This window comes from Callorhinchus milii, unplaced genomic scaffold, assembly GCF_018977255.1.
Source record: "Callorhinchus milii isolate IMCB2004 unplaced genomic scaffold, IMCB_Cmil_1.0 Scaffold11, whole genome shotgun sequence".
Taxonomy (NCBI): Eukaryota; Metazoa; Chordata; class Chondrichthyes; order Chimaeriformes; family Callorhinchidae; genus Callorhinchus; species Callorhinchus milii.
The window spans coordinates 12,533,399-12,551,996 of NW_024704752.1; the positions used below are offsets into that span (position 1 = coordinate 12,533,399).

Genomic DNA, 18,598 nt, shown 5'->3' on the forward strand with positions numbered 1-18,598 from the left:
CAAGTCATTAATGACAAAATTATTTATTTTAGCGCATCAGATAGGAAACAGGCTGTTCGTCCACTTTCCAACTTTGCAGCAGATTACTGTTTGCGATCAAAGCCTTAAAAAGTATATTTCGTCACTACTTGACGTACATACCGAATTTTCTCGCTGATTCCAGGATTTCAATTTGATCGGAAATGACCTGTCTTTGGTCTCTTCACCTTTCTCATTTGATGTTGACAAATCCCCATTTGACCTCCAACTCAACCTTATTGGCTTGCAATGTGATTTATTGCTTGCAGAGCAACTCGTATCAGTGCCTCTTCTTAGTTTTTACGCCTCGCTTGAATATACCTTTCCAAAAATAAAGGCTCATGCCCAGAGGATCCTTGTGCTGTTTGGATCAACATATATATGTAAGGAGACATTTTCTGTGATGAAATTCAATAAATCAAAACATAGATCTGTGATGACTGATGAACACCTTGCAGCAGAGCTGCGCATTGCAACAACGGAGACGATGCCTGACTTCAATTGTCTGGTTAACGCACATCAGCGCTTTCATTCTTCCCAATGAGTGAGCTTCCCACATTCTCATCAATACGTGAATAAATGAATAAAATTTGAATAAATGTCTTAATATAGATACAAATGCTCAATGACTTGTTTTATTTAACCTCATTTTAATGATTGTCAATTATATAGATTTTATTCTATGCAAGTACAAATGTAAGACTTAATTTTGAGCAATTATTATGCATTTGTATCTATATTAAGTGTGTGGCCCACAAAGCTTACCAAAACTCATGAAGTGGCTCGCCAGCCAAAATAGTTGTCCACCCCTGGTTTAATGGCTCATCGACATGGCAGCACCTTCAACAATGCAGCAGTCTTTCAACAATGCTGCACGAGAGTGTCAGTCCACCATTTGAGCTCAAGACTCGCTCCTGTTCAGAAGAATTCTACTGTAATCTACTTACTTGTCTTCACGTAGACTCCGTCACAATGTGCTGCAGCTCTCACACACCTCAGCTTTGCTTCTCCCTCCTCTCAGCAGGCTCCGGCCTGCTCAACGTCCCCCGCCCGGCCCACTCACCATCGGAGGTCGTGCCTTCAGCCTCTCTGCCCCAGCCTTTCGAACACCGTCCCATAGTACTTTCGCCGAGCTCCGTCCCTTGCCTCATTCAAGGCACTTCTCAAGATCCTCCTCCACAACAGCAGCTTCAGTCATCCTCCTATCTCTATTCTTCCTGCCCTCCACCCCGCCTGATCCCAACCCCCAGCGCACGTTCAAATCCCTGACTGTCCAGCGCCTTGAGACATTTCCCGACATGAAAGACACGGTATAAATGTAATTTGTTGTTGTTGTTCTCAGCTGGTATTCTTCTTCTAACTCAACAACAACAAATTACATTTGTCCACGTTGGGGGACGTCCCAAAGATCTGGAGAGTCAAAAATTTGGACTCTTACCTTATCCTTTCGGCTCGCGCTGAAACTAACATCTACCACATAATAGGCAATGGGTCATCAACAGCTATGGTTATGGCTATGTAGAGTTTAGACTATGGCGCTTGCATGTAGGATATAATAGGCTTCACAACTGGCCAATAAATGTTTACATTGAAACAGTTATTGTACCTCCTTCTGTTCCTGAAACCTATAAATCTTATATAGTTCAGCACATCAACAAACTTCAAGTCTAATCCAGGACACATCTGCATCAACAAAACAATGGCTGCAGTCAGTTAATAGAACCTGATGAAGCAGCCTTCGAGGGAACCACAGTATAATGGCGGAAATGTGTATAATCATTCCAATCACTAGCTCAGTCCCCCATCTTAGCCTTAATTCAAAATCAGGGTACCTTGCAAAAGCTCCTTTATCCTCAACTCAGTTGTGCGCTTTGGGCAGATATCACTACATCACAATAATTGGAGAAACAATTTCAATTTTTAAAGTGCCTTAAAGTGAACTGTCGCCACACAAATCTCAATAACTCAAATTTAGTGATTATTTATTCAAATCAAACACGGCAGCTGTTTTGCAACGGCAAAGTTTCACAAGCAATCATAAACCATTACATTCCCCCACAAAAGACACACCTCCACACCATTTTACAGTCTATCCTGTGATGTTCTTTGGAACATCTTGAAGACATGAAAAGGCCCAGATTAAATGTAAGAATAATTATTATTATTATTATTGATCTCCCAGTTGTCCATTATATATAAGATACAAGGTATACCGTATGTCATTATCCTCCACAGTGTCATACAACACAAGAATATTATGGTTGGAGGCTGATGCTGCAATAACGCGTATTTACCTCTTCCGTGTGCAAAATTTACTATATAAAGCTGCTACATTTTACAAAAACCTTATAAGTAGTCGGACAATACTTTAAAAACAAACGCTCTATTAATGTCCCACTTCCAGCAACCACTCGTTTTTGTTGTCCCTTGTTCATGAAGTTCCAGATGTGCACCCCTTTTGTATCTGGGAAAAAGGATTCAATATCGTTCTTATTCCAGGGCTGAAAGAACCTCTGCCACTCAGCGAATGCAATTGGATAAAAGTATCTGGGAGACAAGAAAGAAATGCCATTGCATTGCAAGTCAAGAAGTTTGTCAAGGTTATCAGACTGACACCATTGTTTCAACACACGACTGATCAGTCCCGGACCTTGTTGACCCCAGATCTGCCCATTGTAGTTGGTGACAAAGTCTTCCATGCAGTCCCACATGAATTGATGCTGATTCTGAAAACCGAGGGCTGCATTATTGGCAATACTGTTTCCTTGTGAGCAGATAAAGTTTGTGAAATTCAAAGGCTTCAGGGAAATAATATCTGTATCCAGGTAGATGCCACCGTATTTCCACAGAAGTGCTATCCTGCAGGCGTCAGAGAGCACATGAATCCAGTATTGTTCCCGGGATGAATTTACCTGCATTATAATGATGTAACAAAGCAATATTATTTACAAGTAAAATAATAATCCTAATTAATAATAATAATCCTTGCATTTGACATAGCACCTTTTCCAAAGGGAGGACCCATCAAAGCACTTCACAGGATTTGCGGTCAACTGTATATTTTGTACGCCATCACTGTGGCCAATTTGCGCAGAGCAATGTCCTACAAACCAGCCTTGAAGTGAGTGACCAATTTTATCTGGAGGATTGTTAGCCAGGAATATGGCTAACTCTCTTTGGAGTCACTCTCCATTATATAAAGATATATTCTTCTTTTAAGCAAGGACCCAATCCTGTTTCTTAACTGTAAACTGCAGTTCAACATCTTCAGGAATGGAGGTGTGAGGCGGGATGGGCAAGAAAAGGAAATATCAAAAATGTTAGTTTAAAAACCCTCAACGCTCAGGAAAGTTTCCAACTGCACATTGCCATTATCTTGAGTTCTTGGTATCTGCTTCATTAAGGACATCCGTCCTTCTGGTAAGTCCAAAACCAAAGATATCAACAATTTGCTTTTAAATAATAAGAAATAATAATCCTTGCGCCTTTCCACATATTCGAGACGTCTCAAAGTGCTTCACAGAATATACTGTAAAGTGAGTTAACTGTATATTTTGTGACATATTTTACATAGTGATCTTCAAATAGGATAGTGTCTCGGAGTACTTCACCAAAACAGAAATAAATCTGAGAAACAGAGGAGAGAAGCAGTCAAAGTGGTAGGTTTTCAGGCCGTATTTAAAGACAGATAGAGAGAAGGCAAGATGGAAGGGTAAAGGAAAGGAATCCCAGAGAATGGTGATGTAGCTTCTGACAACAAAATCAACTTTAACATGTCATAAACTGTGTGAACATTATTACTATATATAAATTGCCAGGAGAGGGAGATATTTACTTATAAGATTCTGAACTGAATGACTATTACCTGTTGATACCAGAAACTCAAAGGGGTATTTTGAAACAATGCCTTGAGCTTCAAGGGAACCAATACAACGTTCTTGATTGATGAAAGCATGGGAGCAGCAAAATACTGAGGGAATGGATATTGTGATAAATTCCCGCTGAGTCCCTTCATAAAGTAATAAACAGGTTTATCTGGATTCTCCCGAGCAGCTGATTCCACGGCACATAGAGCCAGTGGTGTCGGCTCCATCTCATTTGTAGTCTGCACAAACATGATCCCAGGATCTGGGATTAAACTTGAATTATCAAAATCCACATCGTATTTATCTTTCAAAGGGTATCTTTGTTGGAAATAGTGATTGAAGTCATTTTGCAAGTATAATACAATGCAGATTACGAGAAGAGGAGCGACGAGGTAGCCTTTGTGTAGTCTCTTCATAGCTCGCTGCGGAGAACTTGCTTCAAACGTTGCTGTGAAGGATGAAGATAAAAGGACAACTTAATAAGAAAGTTTGAAAAATTTGTCACTGGAGCAGCAATCACTACCTGGGGTTTGCTTACTTTTGTTGGCGAACACCACCTCCAAGATTTTTCAAGACGTGTCAAAGCCCTTCACAGAATATACTGCAAAGTGAATTGACTGTATATTTTAGTGGGCAAAAGGCGGCAGCCAATTGCCCACAGCAGTGAGGAGGGAGGGAGGGAGGAGAGGGAGGGAGGGGAGGGAGGGAGGGAGGAGGGAGCAGTGGTTTTAAAAACATTTAGAAAACTTTTGAAATGTGGACAGCAAAAAAGTGCCACTTTCTGAAGCACGATTTCTCAAGGAAACATTGGAATATCTGGTGCTCATTACTTTCCCCAGGACAATCTACATAAAGCCTCTCGGTAGACCTGACACAATGTGAACTTCTGACACAAACACAAGAACGAGATAAAATGGTCTGAAAAGCCTTCTTCCACTGCACTTACCTCACGTGACCCAATCTTACAAGGCTCAGTTTCAGTTTTCAGTGTGATTTGATCAGCTCTACCAAAGCGTTCTAAGAAGGCGTCATCTCACTGTGAGTGAGAGGGAACACAGGAGAAGAGGCAACAACAGTGAGATTTCCCTTTGTCGGGTCCTCTGTTCTGGATTACTGAAGCATCAATCAACTGGTACGTTTCACTTCAGTCCACCCTCCCAGGATCTATCAATTGGTTAGACCATGTTACAACAACAAAAACAATAACTTGGATTTTATATAGAGCCCTCCACACCGGCCGCACATGTTACTCATGCTCAGTTACGATGGTCGCATTTTTTGGATACCTATATGTACACAGAAATGATTTGCAAAAATCAGTTCTCTTAATCACAGATCCTACACTTCCTCGTTTTTAGAAACATAAGACATTTGCCATTTGTTATTATTAGCAAGATGAGTTTTTGGTTTGACCTTATCCACATTAAGATATTTTGGTTACAGGGCACGTTCGTGAACCAAGATTTTATTAAAATACGATCCACTAGACCTGCTGTATACCACAGAAGCTCTATTACTTCTCTGTTAAACTTTCCCAAACCTCTTGGCAACTCGATTCAAAGGAAACCTGGGAGGAAGTCACGTGCTTGCCCTTTTGGGCCCAAATTGTGTTAGGAAAGAGAGAAACCCTCTGAAAAAGTACAACAACAACAACAACAAGATTCCATTTATAGAGCACCTTTCACGTCGGGAGGATGTCCCAAGGCGCTGTACAGTTGGGTCAGGATCCGAGCATTGGGGGGAAATGGTCAGGGTGAGGGGAGGGAAGGGAGGGAGCGAGGAGGGGGTAGAGAGTCGAGAGGGGAGCTGAAGGCACGGTCAAAGAGAAAGGTCTTGAGACCGGCCTTGAAGGAGGAAAGGGAGGAGGCGGCGAAGGCACTGGGGGATAGAGTTCCAGAGCCTCGGGGCTGAGAGGCTGAAGGCCCGGCCACCGATGGAAGGGCGGTTGGGGCGGGGGATGTGGAGCAGACCGGAGCCAGAGGAATGGAGGGTACGGGCAGGTAAGTAGGGAGATAGTAGGTCGGAGAGGTAGGAGGGAGCAAGGCCATGAATGGCCTTGTAGGTGAGGATGAGGATCTTGAAATCGATCCTCTGGGGGATGGGGAGCCAGTGGAGGCGAGCGAGGGTGGGAGTGATGTGGTCACGGTGTCTGGTGCGGGACAGTACACGAGCTGCAGAGTTCTGAATGACCTGCAGCTTGTGGAGGGAGGTGCCGGGAAGGCCGGCGAGGAGAGAGTTCCCATAGTCCAGCCTTGAGGTGATAAAGGCGTGGACCAGAGTTTCAGCAGCGTGAGGGGTGAGGTAGTGCCGTAGTCTGGCAACATTCTGGAGGTGATGGAAGGCGATGCCAGGTGTGGTGCGGATATGAGGGAGAAAGGACAGCTCAGGGTCGAACAGAACCCCAAGTTTCCTGACTGGCTTTGAGAGGTGGAGAGTGCAGCCTTGGATGCTGATGCTGTCAGCGCCTGAGGTGCGGAGGCGCTCACGTGAGCCAATCAGGAGGGCCTCAGTTTTCCGCACGTTGAGCTGAAGAAAGTTGTCTCTCGTCCAGGACTCGATGTCGGACAGGCAGCTGTCAGGACATCGGTGGTCGTGGAGTTGAGGGTAGAGGAGGAAAGGTAGAGTTGGGTGTCATCCACATACATGTGGAAGTTAATCCCATGTCTGCGGATGATGTCACCACAGGGGGAGCATGTAGAGGGTGAAGAGGAGGGGACCGAGGACAGAGCCTTGAAGGACACCGCACGAGACAGTGCGGGGGCTGGAGGAAAAAACATTTGTGGAAACAAAGTGAAGACGGTGGGAGAGGTACGACCTAAACTACTCAAGGACAGGGCCTTGAAGGTTGAGGTGAGAGGACAAGCAATAGAGGTGGATAGCATGGTCGACCGTTTCGAATGCTGCCGATAGGTCGAGGAGGACGAGGAGGCAGAGGGAGCCCTGGTCGCAGGTGGTCAGGATGTCATTGGTGACCTTGACCAGGGCAGTTTCTGTGCTATGGGCAGCACGGAAACCCGACTGAAGGGTTTCTTCACAAAAAGGCATTTACAGAAATAGATAAGCATCACCACAGTAACAGTCTTTCACGCTGAGCGAGTTTGTAAGGGAAAGAGAAGCGAAGAAAGAGAATTTAGCCCATGAAAATTCAGATTTGCATTGAATCGGATTTTTATTAAGGCAGTAACTTTGACTCCTTTAAATATTTGTCTTTACTGTTAATACACAATGTATAATTGTACTATGCCATGCAAATACCAATTTGACAGTTTAACCAAATCTATGAGCAAAATAAACAGTAAACAGGTGGCCAAAAATAATCAGATATGATGCTACACAATAAATACACAAACATTTCTTCAGAGGATATCATAATCATAATCAGTTTCAATCCCAAGTAACACAATGAAATAACTCCTCGAAAAATTGTGCTAGAACTGTTACCTGTACACGATCATTGCCAGGCAGTGTGGGACCACATTACCACACACTATACAAACCTACGCAAACTCAGTAGTTCATTTTCAAAAAGGTAGCACATCAACCAATGTTTCTGCCACACTTTCCGCTTTGTGGTGTATGTTGCAGGTAATTATGTAGGATTGTCCCTGATGCAGTGAGTTAGTGAAGGGAGTGAGCAGTCTGCTCCAACACTCCGCCACAGCGCTCTCCAACATTCACAACACTCAGCTGTTGGAGTGAAAAGACCGACGGACTTTGTAACCAAGTCTGGTTATAACGTCCGTTGCAATAAAGAAAATACCGATCCATACGATTTCCTCAAATTCCCAGTCTTGTGAAATTGTGCGGCGGATTTTGGATATTTTGGCATGAAATGGAGTGCAAAGCATTAAAATTATTTAATAATTAATTTAATATTCTTTCTGGCACAGTATTTTGGCATCTCAGGTGCTTGTTCAGGGACATAAATGATCCACTGTAAGGGCAAATTACAAGGGTGGTAAACCATAGAAAGTAACAGCTTGGGAAGGTGCATTTGTATAATACACAACGGTGGGGTCAACATGTTCTTCTGTCACCAGTGGAGATGCTTATTTTCTTTTAATGACCTACACTCAACTTCCATCACAATACAGAGCTGTAAAAAGGGTTGTGGATCTGAAACATTGACTCACTTTCCTTTCTCCGTAGATGCTGCCTGACCTGCTGAGGGCTCCCAGCAACTTCTGTTTTTGTTTCAGATTTCCAGCATTTGCAGTATTTTGCATTTTGCATCCCGTCATCCTGGATGGGATTCAAACTTGGATCCCAGAGGTGAACACCATGTGCCCTAATCCAGACCCATCTGTTCATTGCCTATCCTCTTCTCCGATCATAAGAATGAAAACTATGGCATGTAATGTCACAGCCCTAATTATTCTATAGTTTATTTTGTTTTTTTCTAGGCATTATTATGTGTCCGGATGTGTATTGAGCAGCAAAGTCACTTTTCAAAAATCCTTGGATGCTTGTCTAAAATGATACTAAAATAAAAAGATCATTTTACCAACCACAGCTAAAACCCCCTACACTTTCCTGATCCATTTAAACAACAATACAATTCAAACACCACCAACATAATATATTTTGTCTCACTCCACCGAGACCTGCTGTGGTCAGGATCAAACTATTTTTTCATATAATTCCAATTTCCTCCATTATCCCTTTCTTCCAAGCTCTCTCCTTCATCTCACATTACTTTTCCCATTTTGTTTCTTTCATTAGTTTAATTATGGGATTCCACGAGCCACATACTGGGCTCCGCTACAACATGGAAAGGAATATCGAACCCCTCCATACAGACACTCAGTATAACATGTGAAACAAGCTGCACATATCTGCTATAGAGGACTCATTTTCATATGCCCCATTCCAGCTGAGTCTAGATGTTCTTTATCTACGTAGCATTTTAGAGAAAACAAAATTTGGTAATTTTTTAAAGCTTTAAATTAGAAATCGGTTTTCTGTAGTTCTTAAAAGCCCACCTTCAAAATTTAAGCTGTATTCAAAAATTTCACAACTATCAGCTTTGCCAGCATAAAACATTTTCACTTTAGGTATGACCCTAATCCAAATCAGATAGCCATCCTCTCTCTACTCTGTCTGCTGAGCAGTCCCAGTTCAGGTGTAGCACAGGTTAAATACAACATAAAACTGCTTTGCACATTGTCCCATCAAGACTCACAAGTCAAATATAGCACAATCAGATGTCGAATAAAATCCCTCTATACTTGCCCACTGAGAAGCAGCAGGTTAGGTAGCACAGAGATTAATTACAGAGTGTGAAGCTCCCTCTATACTGTGTACCTTGTCGTGCCAGACTAGATTAGATGTAGTTTAAGATTCCTCTTCATTACTCATACATTGAGCACTCTCAGATGATGTACAACATGAATTAGATGTGGGGTAAGACTCACTCTAGATTGGCTATTTCTGCTGTTTCTCTTCAGGATTTACAATTGGCCTTCAACCTCTATTTCAATGGGAAAATGTGTCAATTTTGAAACCAAATCTCATCTTCCTTGACACAGTGGCTCTTTCACACCGAAGTACAACATTTTTGCCTTCACACCTGCCATAAACATCTGAACCCAACCAGTGACCCATCAAATTGGAGTTAAGACATCGCACACTCCATTTAGTGATCCCAAACCTTTCAACACTTCACTCATTCCTTTCTCATTCTGTCTTCTTGATATCTCCAAGGCAATACATTTGCTAAGTAGAAACTGCCACATGTGTTTGTGAATTACAACATGAAGGCTGTAAACCTACTTAAATGAAAAGTAAGCAGCTGTCAAATTGACAGATGCATAACTAAGGATGACCCAAGAGTATGGACTAAGCAGGTCCGAAACTCACAGTGTACAGGACAAAACAAATACAAACATCGCTGTTTATAGTGTTATGTAATGACAGGAATAGGACAGAGTCCCTTGTTTTCCGAACCCAGGCATGGAGCGCACAAATAATTGAAATTTCATCCTGGCTACAACTGTGCAAAAGTCTAACAGGGCACTTACATTTATGAGTTTTCTTCTTTTATAGCCAAAGGAGCAGACCACTGAGTGGTAGAAACTGTAGATATCTTTACTCACTCCGTCCACAATTCACCTTCAGAACAGAAGGTTTCTGTTGTTAATTACAGTACAGGAAGTGCATCTTTGGTAGGTGAACAATGCTGTATTAGGACTCGCTGCACAAGTTGACAACGTGATCCCTGAAGCACCTCAGTTTTGATTAATGGAACCACCCAAGTTTTGAAAGGTTACTATGCACTTTTTGTTTTACAGGGGCGTGTACCTGCCAGAATCAAACCCAATTTTTGCCAAACAATCTTTCTCCTTATCCAGTTATGTGTGAGTGCAATTATAACCTTGAAACCCGTTCTTCATTTTAATCTAAGTAGATTGTCTCTCGTACAGCGGACAATGAGTCCGGGCTCCAATATTCACTGTGTCCTGCAGTAATGCTTGAAGATTGTAGCAGGTGCAACTCCTAATGATTCAGTTCATTTGAATGGTTTTCATCTGAGTGTTCTTCTGGCTCAGAAGGCTTGCCCGACCTGTTGATCCAGTTGCGCTCTTGATCACCTCCACCCACCTGGTTGAATAAAAGAACATAAAGTTTATTAAGATGGAATAACACATCACGAGGTGTGTTCTCAAGGGTTGAGATGATATCAACAAACTCCATCAGGTGCTTTCTCAAAGTTTGCCACTCGTGGCATTTTAATGTTCACCTGAAACACTATAATGGTTCCTGGTTTAATGCAGGGGTGGGCAAAACATGGCCCAAGAACCATATCGGGCCCGCCAAATGATTCTATCCGGCCCGTCATTGTGTCTAGCAATAGAAAAAATGATAGTTGGTTCAGTTCCAGAAAGTCACACAAATTTCGCATTTGGACCTGACTGGGAATATCAGCCAATCACTCTGCTTAGATGTGCGCACGTTCCCTTCAGTGTTGAATCAAGCTGACATCAGAAATGTACGGATCGGGAGATTTTCGAAGACGCGTGGCAAATGCAGCAATACTTTTCACTGACGAGGACGTTAACTGGAAATGAGTTTATCAAAGAAGCAGAAAGTGGACGCTGAAGAACAAATATTCAACAAACAATGGACTTCTAAATATTCTTTTACCAGTGTGGGTGTAAAGCTGTGTGTTTAATGTACAAAGAAAGTGTGTCAGTGCTCAAAGACAACAATTTGAATCGCCATTTTGAGAGCAAACACGCTTGCAAATATAAGAACGTTTCTGCCGAACAAAAAGGAAAGAAAGCTGATGAGATGGTTGTCCGAATGCAAAAAGAGCAAAGCATTTTCACAAAATAATTTATGTCCCAGGATGAGACTTCAAGACTGAGTTATTTGATTGCACACAAAATCGCCAAGAACATTGGCTGAAGGAGAATTTATAAAGGAATGTATGGTTGACTCTGCCTCGATTTTACGCCCAGGCAAGAAAAAAACAGTTTGAGAACATTAGCTTGTCAAGGCGAACTATTGTGAGGCATGTCGAGCATATCTCTGAGAATATGTATCTCCAGTTACAAAATCAAGTAAGCAATTTTGCATTTTTTAACTGGCACTGGCACGTGAGAGTTGTGATGTCAAAGACACAGCCCAGTTGATAATTTTTATTCAACGTATCACCAAACATTTTGAGCTGACTGAAAAATTTACCTCAATAATAATAATAATAATCCTTGCATTTGATATAGCGCTTTTCACGTCTTCTAGACGTCCCAAAGCGCTTCACAGAATATACGGTAAAGTGAATTGACTGTATATTTGTGGGCGAACGCGGCAGCCAATTGCGCACAGCAATGTCCCACAAACAGTCGTGGATTGAAAATGAGCAATTTTTATTATTGTTTTGTTTTTTTGGAGGGATGGAGTAAGGAAACTTGCAAGATATGAAAGATGCGACAACTGGAGAATACTTTTTGGAGGTAATAAATAAGTGTATCTTAAAATTAGGACTGGAGTGGAAAAAATTGATGAATGTGACCATTGATGGAAGCCCAAATCTGACAGGCAAAAATGTTGGGTTACTGAAAAGAATTCCAAATTAAGTCAAAGAAACAAATCCAGAACAGAATATGGGATTTCTACATTGCATTATCCACCAAGAGGTCCTCTGTAAGAGTGTTCTAAAACTAAGCAATGTCATGGACACAGTTACGAAAGTGGTCAACTACATTCGAGCAAGAGGATTAAACCACAGGCAATTTGTAACTCTGCTTGAGGAATCGGTATCCAAGCTCACGGATGTTCTGTATCACACGAATGTAAGATGGCTTAGTTTAGGAAAGGTCTTGAAAAGAATGTGGAAACTGAGAACAGAGATTTTTGGACATGAAACAAAAAGATGCTGATTTCCCACAGCTGAATGATACGAATTGTCTCTGATTTTGCATTTGCCGTTGCTATCATGGGCCACATGAATAAACTGAATTCAAAACTGCAACAGAAGGGGAGCTTCCTGCACGATTTGTATTGCAATGTCAAGTCATTAATGACAAAATTATTTATTTTAGCGCATCAGATAGGAAACAGGCTGTTCGTCCACTTTCCAACTTTGCAGCAGATTACTGTTTGCGATCAAAGCCTTAAAAAGTATATTTCGTCACTACTTGACGTACATACCGAATTTTCTCGCTGATTCCAGGATTTCAATTTGATCAGAAATGACCTGTCTTTGGTCTCTTCACCTTTCTCATTTGATGTTGACGAATCCCCATTTGACCTCCAACTCAACCTTATTGGCTTGCAATGTGATTTATTGCTTGCAGAGCAACTCGTATCAGTGCCTCTTCTTAGTTTTTAAGCCTCGCTTGAATATACCTTTCCAAAAATAAAGGCTCATGCCCAGAGGATCCTTGTGCTGTTTGGATCAACATATATATGTAAGGAGACATTTTCTGTGATGAAATTCAATAAATCAAAACATAGATCTGTGATGACTGATGAACACCTTGCAGCAGAGCTGCGCATTGCAACAACGGAGACGATGCCTGACTTCAATTGTCTGGTTAACGCACATCAGCGCTTTCATTCTTCCCAATGAGTGAGCTTCCCACATTCTCATCAATACGTGAATAAATGAATAAAATTTGAATAAATGTCTTAATATAGATACAAATGCTCAATGACTTGTTTTATTTAACCTCATTTTAATGATTGTCAATTATATAGATTTTATTCTATGCAAGTACAAATGTAAGACTTAATTTTGAGCAATTATTATGCATTTGTATCTATATTAAGTGTGTGGCCCACAAAGCTTACCAAAACTCATGAAGTGGCTCGCCAGCCAAAATAGTTGTCCACCCCTGGTTTAATGGCTCATCGACATGGCAGCACCTTCAACAATGCAGCAGTCTTTCAACAATGCTGCACGAGAGTGTCAGTCCACCATTTGAGCTCAAGACTCGCTCCTGTTCAGAAGAATTCTACTGTAATCTACTTACTTGTCTTCACGTAGACTCCGTCACAATGTGCTGCAGCTCTCACACACCTCAGCTTTGCTTCTCCCTCCTCTCAGCAGGCTCCGGCCTGCTCAACGTCCCCCGCCCGGCCCACTCACCATCGGAGGTCGTGCCTTCAGCCTCTCTGCCCCAGCCTTTCGAACACCGTCCCATAGTACTTTCGCCGAGCTCCGTCCCTTGCCTCATTCAAGGCACTTCTCAAGATCCTCCTCCACAACAGCAGCTTCAGTCATCCTCCTATCTCTATTCTTCCTGCCCTCCACCCCGCCTGATCCCAACCCCCAGCGCACGTTCAAATCCCTGACTGTCCAGCGCCTTGAGACATTTCCCGACATGAAAGACACGGTATAAATGTAATTTGTTGTTGTTGTTCTCAGCTGGTATTCTTCTTCTAACTCAACAACAACAAATTACATTTGTCCACGTTGGGGGGACGTCCCAAAGATCTGGAGAGTCAAAAATTTGGACTCTTACCTTATCCTTTCGGCTCGCGCTGAAACTAACATCTACCACATAATAGGCAATGGGTCATCAACAGCTATGGTTATGGCTATGTAGAGTTTAGACTATGGCGCTTGCATGTAGGATATAGTAGGCTTCACAACTGGCCAATAAATGTTTACATTGAAACAGTTATTGTACCTCCTTCTGTTCCTGAAACCTATAAATCTTATATAGTTCAGCACATCAACAAACTTCAAGTCTAATCCAGGACACATCTGCATCAACAAAACAATGGCTGCAGTCAGTTAATAGAACCTGATGAAGCAGCCTTCGAGGGAACCACAGTATAATGGCGGAAATGTGTATAATCATTCCAATCACTAGCTCAGTCCCCCATCTTAGCCTTAATTCAAAATCAGGGTACCTTGCAAAAGCTCCTTTATCCTCAACTCAGTTGTGCGCTTTGGGCAGATATCACTACATCACAATAATTGGAGAAACAATTTCAATTTTTAAAGTGCCTTAAAGTGAACTGTCGCCACACAAATCTCAATAACTCAAATTTAGTGATTATTTATTCAAATCAAACACGGCAGCTGTTTTGCAACGGCAAAGTTTCACAAGCAATCATAAACCATTACATTCCCCCACAAAAGACACACCTCCACACCATTTTACAGTCTATCCTGTGATGTTCTTTGGAACATCTTGAAGACATGAAAAGGCCCAGATTAAATGTAAGAATAATTATTATTATTATTATTGATCTCCCAGTTGTCCATTATATATAAGATACAAGGTATACCGTATGTCATTATCCTCCACAGTGTCATACAACACAAGAATATTATGGTTGGAGGCTGATGCTGCAATAACGCGTATTTACCTCTTCCGTGTGCAAAATTTACTATATAAAGCTGCTACATTTTACAAAAACCTTATAAGTAGTCGGACAATACTTTAAAAACAAACGCTCTATTAATGTCCCACTTCCAGCAACCACTCGTTTTTGTTGTCCCTTGTTCATGAAGTTCCAGATGTGCACCCCTTTTGTATCTGGGAAAAAGGATTCAATATCGTTCTTATTCCAGGGCTGAAAGAACCTCTGCCACTCAGCGAATGCAATTGGATAAAAGTATCTGGGAGACAAGAAAGAAATGCCATTGCATTGCAAGTCAAGAAGTTTGTCAAGGTTATCAGACTGACACCATTGTTTCAACACACGACTGATCAGTCCCGGACCTTGTTGACCCCAGATCTGCCCATTGTAGTTGGTGACAAAGTCTTCCATGCAGTCCCACATGAATTGATGCTGATTCTGAAAACCGAGGGCTGCATTATTGGCAATACTGTTTCCTTGTGAGCAGATAAAGTTTGTGAAATTCAAAGGCTTCAGGGAAATAATATCTGTATCCAGGTAGATGCCACCGTATTTCCACAGAAGTGCTATCCTGCAGGCGTCAGAGAGCACATGAATCCAGTATTGTTCCCGGGATGAATTTACCTGCATTATAATGATGTAACAAAGCAATATTATTTACAAGTAAAATAATAATCCTAATTAATAATAATAATCCTTGCATTTGACATAGCACCTTTTCCAAAGGGAGGACCCATCAAAGCACTTCACAGGATTTGCGGTCAACTGTATATTTTGTACGCCATCACTGTGGCCAATTTGCGCAGAGCAATGTCCTACAAACCAGCCTTGAAGTGAGTGACCAATTTTATCTGGAGGATTGTTAGCCAGGAATATGGCTAACTCTCTTTGGAGTCACTCTCCATTATATAAAGATATATTCTTCTTTTAAGCAAGGACCCAATCCTGTTTCTTAACTGTAAACTGCAGTTCAACATCTTCAGGAATGGAGGTGTGAGGCGGGATGGGCAAGAAAAGGAAATATCAAAAATGTTAGTTTAAAAACCCTCAACGCTCAGGAAAGTTTCCAACTGCACATTGCCATTATCTTGAGTTCTTGGTATCTGCTTCATTAAGGACATCCGTCCTTCTGGTAAGTCCAAAACCAAAGATATCAACAATTTGCTTTTAAATAATAAGAAATAATAATCCTTGCGCCTTTCCACATATTCGAGACGTCTCAAAGTGCTTCACAGAATATACTGTAAAGTGAGTTAACTGTATATTTTGTGACATATTTTACATAGTGATCTTCAAATAGGATAGTGTCTCGGAGTACTTCACCAAAACAGAAATAAATCTGAGAAACAGAGGAGAGAAGCAGTCAAAGTGGTAGGTTTTCAGGCCGTATTTAAAGACAGATAGAGAGAAGGCAAGATGGAAGGGTAAAGGAAAGGAATCCCAGAGAATGGTGATGTAGCTTCTGACAACAAAATCAACTTTAACATGTCATAAACTGTGTGAACATTATTACTATATATAAATTGCCAGGAGAGGGAGATATTTACTTATAAGATTCTGAACTGAATGACTATTACCTGTTGATACCAGAAACTCAAAGGGGTATTTTGAAACAATGCCTTGAGCTTCAAGGGAACCAATACAACGTTCTTGATTGATGAAAGCATGGGAGCAGCAAAATACTGAGGGAATGGATATTGTGATAAATTCCCGCTGAGTCCCTTCATAAAGTAATAAACAGGTTTATCTGGATTCTCCCGAGCAGCTGATTCCACGGCACATAGAGCCAGTGGTGTCGGCTCCATCTCATTTGTAGTCTGCACAAACATGATCCCAGGATCTGGGATTAAACTTGAATTATCAAAATCCACATCGTATTTATCTTTCAAAGGGTATCTTTGTTGGAAATAGTGATTGAAGTCATTTTGCAAGTATAATACAATGCAGATTACGAGAAGAGGAGCGACGAGGTAGCCTTTGTGTAGTCTCTTCATAGCTCGCTGCGGAGAACTTGCTTCAAACGTTGCTGTGAAGGATGAAGATAAAAGGACAACTTAATAAGAAAGTTTGAAAAATTTGTCACTGGAGCAGCAATCACTACCTGGGGTTTGCTTACTTTTGTTGGCGAACACCACCTCCAAGATTTTTCAAGACGTGTCAAAGCCCTTCACAGAATATACTGCAAAGTGAATTGACTGTATATTTTAGTGGGCAAAAGGCGGCAGCCAATTGCCCACAGCAGTGAGGAGGGAGGGAGGGAGGGAGGGAGGGAGGGAGGGAGGGAGGGAGGGAGGGAGGGAGGGAGGGAGGGAGGGAGGGAGGGAGGGAGGGAGGGAGCAGTGGTTTTAAAAACATTTAGAAAACTTTTGAAATGTGGACAGCAAAAAAAGTGCCACTTTCTGAAGCACGATTTCTCAAGGAAACATTGGAATATCTGGTGCTCATTACTTTCCCCAGGACAATCTACATAAAGCCTCTCGGTAGACCTGACACAATGTGAACTTCTGACACAAACACAAGAACGAGATAAAATGGTCTGAAAAGCCTTCTTCCACTGCACTTACCTCACGTGACCCAATCTTACAAGGCTCAGTTTCAGTTTTCAGTGTGATTTGATCAGCTCTACCAAAGCGTTCTAAGAAGGCGTCATCTCACTGTGAGTGAGAGGGAACACAGGAGAAGAGGCAACAACAGTGAGATTTCCCTTTGTCGGGTCCTCTGTTCTGGATTACTGAAGCATCAATCAACTGGTACGTTTCACTTCAGTCCACCCTCCCAGGATCTATCAATTGGTTAGACCATGTTACAACAACAAAAACAATAACTTGGATTTTATATAGAGCCCTCCACACCGGCCGCACATGTTACTCATGCTCAGTTACGATGGTCGCATTTTTTGGATACCTATATGTACACAGAAATGATTTGCAAAAATCAGTTCTCTTAATCACAGATCCTACACTTCCTCGTTTTTAGAAACATAAGACATTTGCCATTTGTTATTATTAGCAAGATGAGTTTTTGGTTTGACCTTATCCACATTAAGATATTTTGGTTACAGGGCACGTTCGTGAACCAAGATTTTATTAAAATACGATCCACTAGACCTGCTGTATACCACAGAAGCTCTATTACTTCTCTGTTAAACTTTCCCAAACCTCTTGGCAACTCGATTCAAAGGAAACCTGGGAGGAAGTCACGTGCTTGCCCTTTTGGGCCCAAATTGTGTTAGGAAAGAGAGAAACCCTCTGAAAAAGTACAACAACAACAACAACAAGATTCCATTTATAGAGCACCTTTCACGTCGGGAGGATGTCCCAAGGCGCTGTACAGTTGGGTCAGGATCCGAGCATTGGGGGGAAATGGTCAGGGTGAGGGGAGGGAAGGGAGGGAGCGAGGAGGGGGTAGAGAGTCGAGAGGGGAGCTGAAGGCACGGTCAAAGAGAAAGGTCTTGAGACCGGCCTTGAAGGAGGAAAGGGAGGAGGCGGCGAAGGCACTGGGGGATAGAGTTCCAGAGCCTCGGGGCTGAGAGGCTGAAGGCCCGGCCACCGATGGAAGGGCGGTTGGGGCGGGGGATGTGGAGCAGACCGGAGCCAGAGGAATGGAGGGTACGGGCAGGTAAGTAGGGAGATAGTAGGTCGGAGAGGTAGGAGGGAGCAAGGCCATGAATGGCCTTGTAGGTGAGGATGAGGATCTTGAAATCGATCCTCTGGGGGATGGGGAGCCAGTGGAGGCGAGCGAGGGTGGGAGTGATGTGGTCACGGTGTCTGGTGCGGGACAGTACACGAGCTGCAGAGTTCTGAATGACCTGCAGCTTGTGGAGGGAGGTGCCGGGAAGGCCGGCGAGGAGAGAGTTCCCATAGTCCAGCCTTGAGGTGATAAAGGCGTGGACCAGA

General features: G+C 42.3%; 2 protein-coding genes across 5 annotated transcripts; both read right to left on the reverse strand.

Moving 5' to 3' along the window:
- Positions 1 to 1,973: 1,973 nt before the first annotated feature.
- On the reverse strand, positions 1,974 to 10,480 carry LOC103190220 (lactosylceramide 4-alpha-galactosyltransferase-like). 4 transcript variants are annotated; one of them, XM_042338946.1, is made up of 4 exons: positions 9,905 to 10,480; positions 4,831 to 4,920; positions 3,884 to 4,332; positions 1,974 to 2,930 (listed from the first exon to the last, which is right to left on the reverse strand). In XM_042338946.1, the coding sequence occupies exons 3-4, from the start codon at positions 4,298 to 4,300 to the stop codon at positions 2,334 to 2,336; spliced, it is 1,014 nt and encodes a 337-aa protein (XP_042194880.1). In that variant the 5' UTR covers positions 4,301 to 4,332; positions 4,831 to 4,920; positions 9,905 to 10,480; the 3' UTR covers positions 1,974 to 2,333.
- A 3,889-nt stretch (positions 10,481 to 14,369) lies between these two features.
- On the reverse strand, positions 14,370 to 16,886 carry LOC121849889 (alpha-1,4-N-acetylglucosaminyltransferase-like). Its single transcript, XM_042339189.1, has 3 exons — positions 16,819 to 16,886; positions 16,280 to 16,728; positions 14,370 to 15,326 (listed from the first exon to the last, which is right to left on the reverse strand). Exons 2-3 carry the CDS (start codon positions 16,694 to 16,696, stop codon positions 14,730 to 14,732), a joined length of 1,014 nt encoding a protein of 337 aa, XP_042195123.1. The 5' UTR covers positions 16,697 to 16,728; positions 16,819 to 16,886; the 3' UTR covers positions 14,370 to 14,729.
- Between the last annotated feature and the right edge of the window lie 1,712 nt (positions 16,887 to 18,598).

Coding starts and splice junctions, on each gene's coding strand:
- LOC103190220 (XM_007910947.2), bottom strand. CDS start 4,300: ATGAAGAGACTACACAAAGGCTACCTCGTCGCTCCTCTTCTCGTAATC. Junction 2,931..3,883: donor TGAGTTTCTGGTATCAACAG/GTAATAGTCATT, acceptor ATTATAATGCAG/GTAAATTCATCCCGGGAACA.
- LOC121849889 (XM_042339189.1), bottom strand. CDS start 16,696: ATGAAGAGACTACACAAAGGCTACCTCGTCGCTCCTCTTCTCGTAATC. Junction 15,327..16,279: donor TGAGTTTCTGGTATCAACAG/GTAATAGTCATT, acceptor ATTATAATGCAG/GTAAATTCATCCCGGGAACA.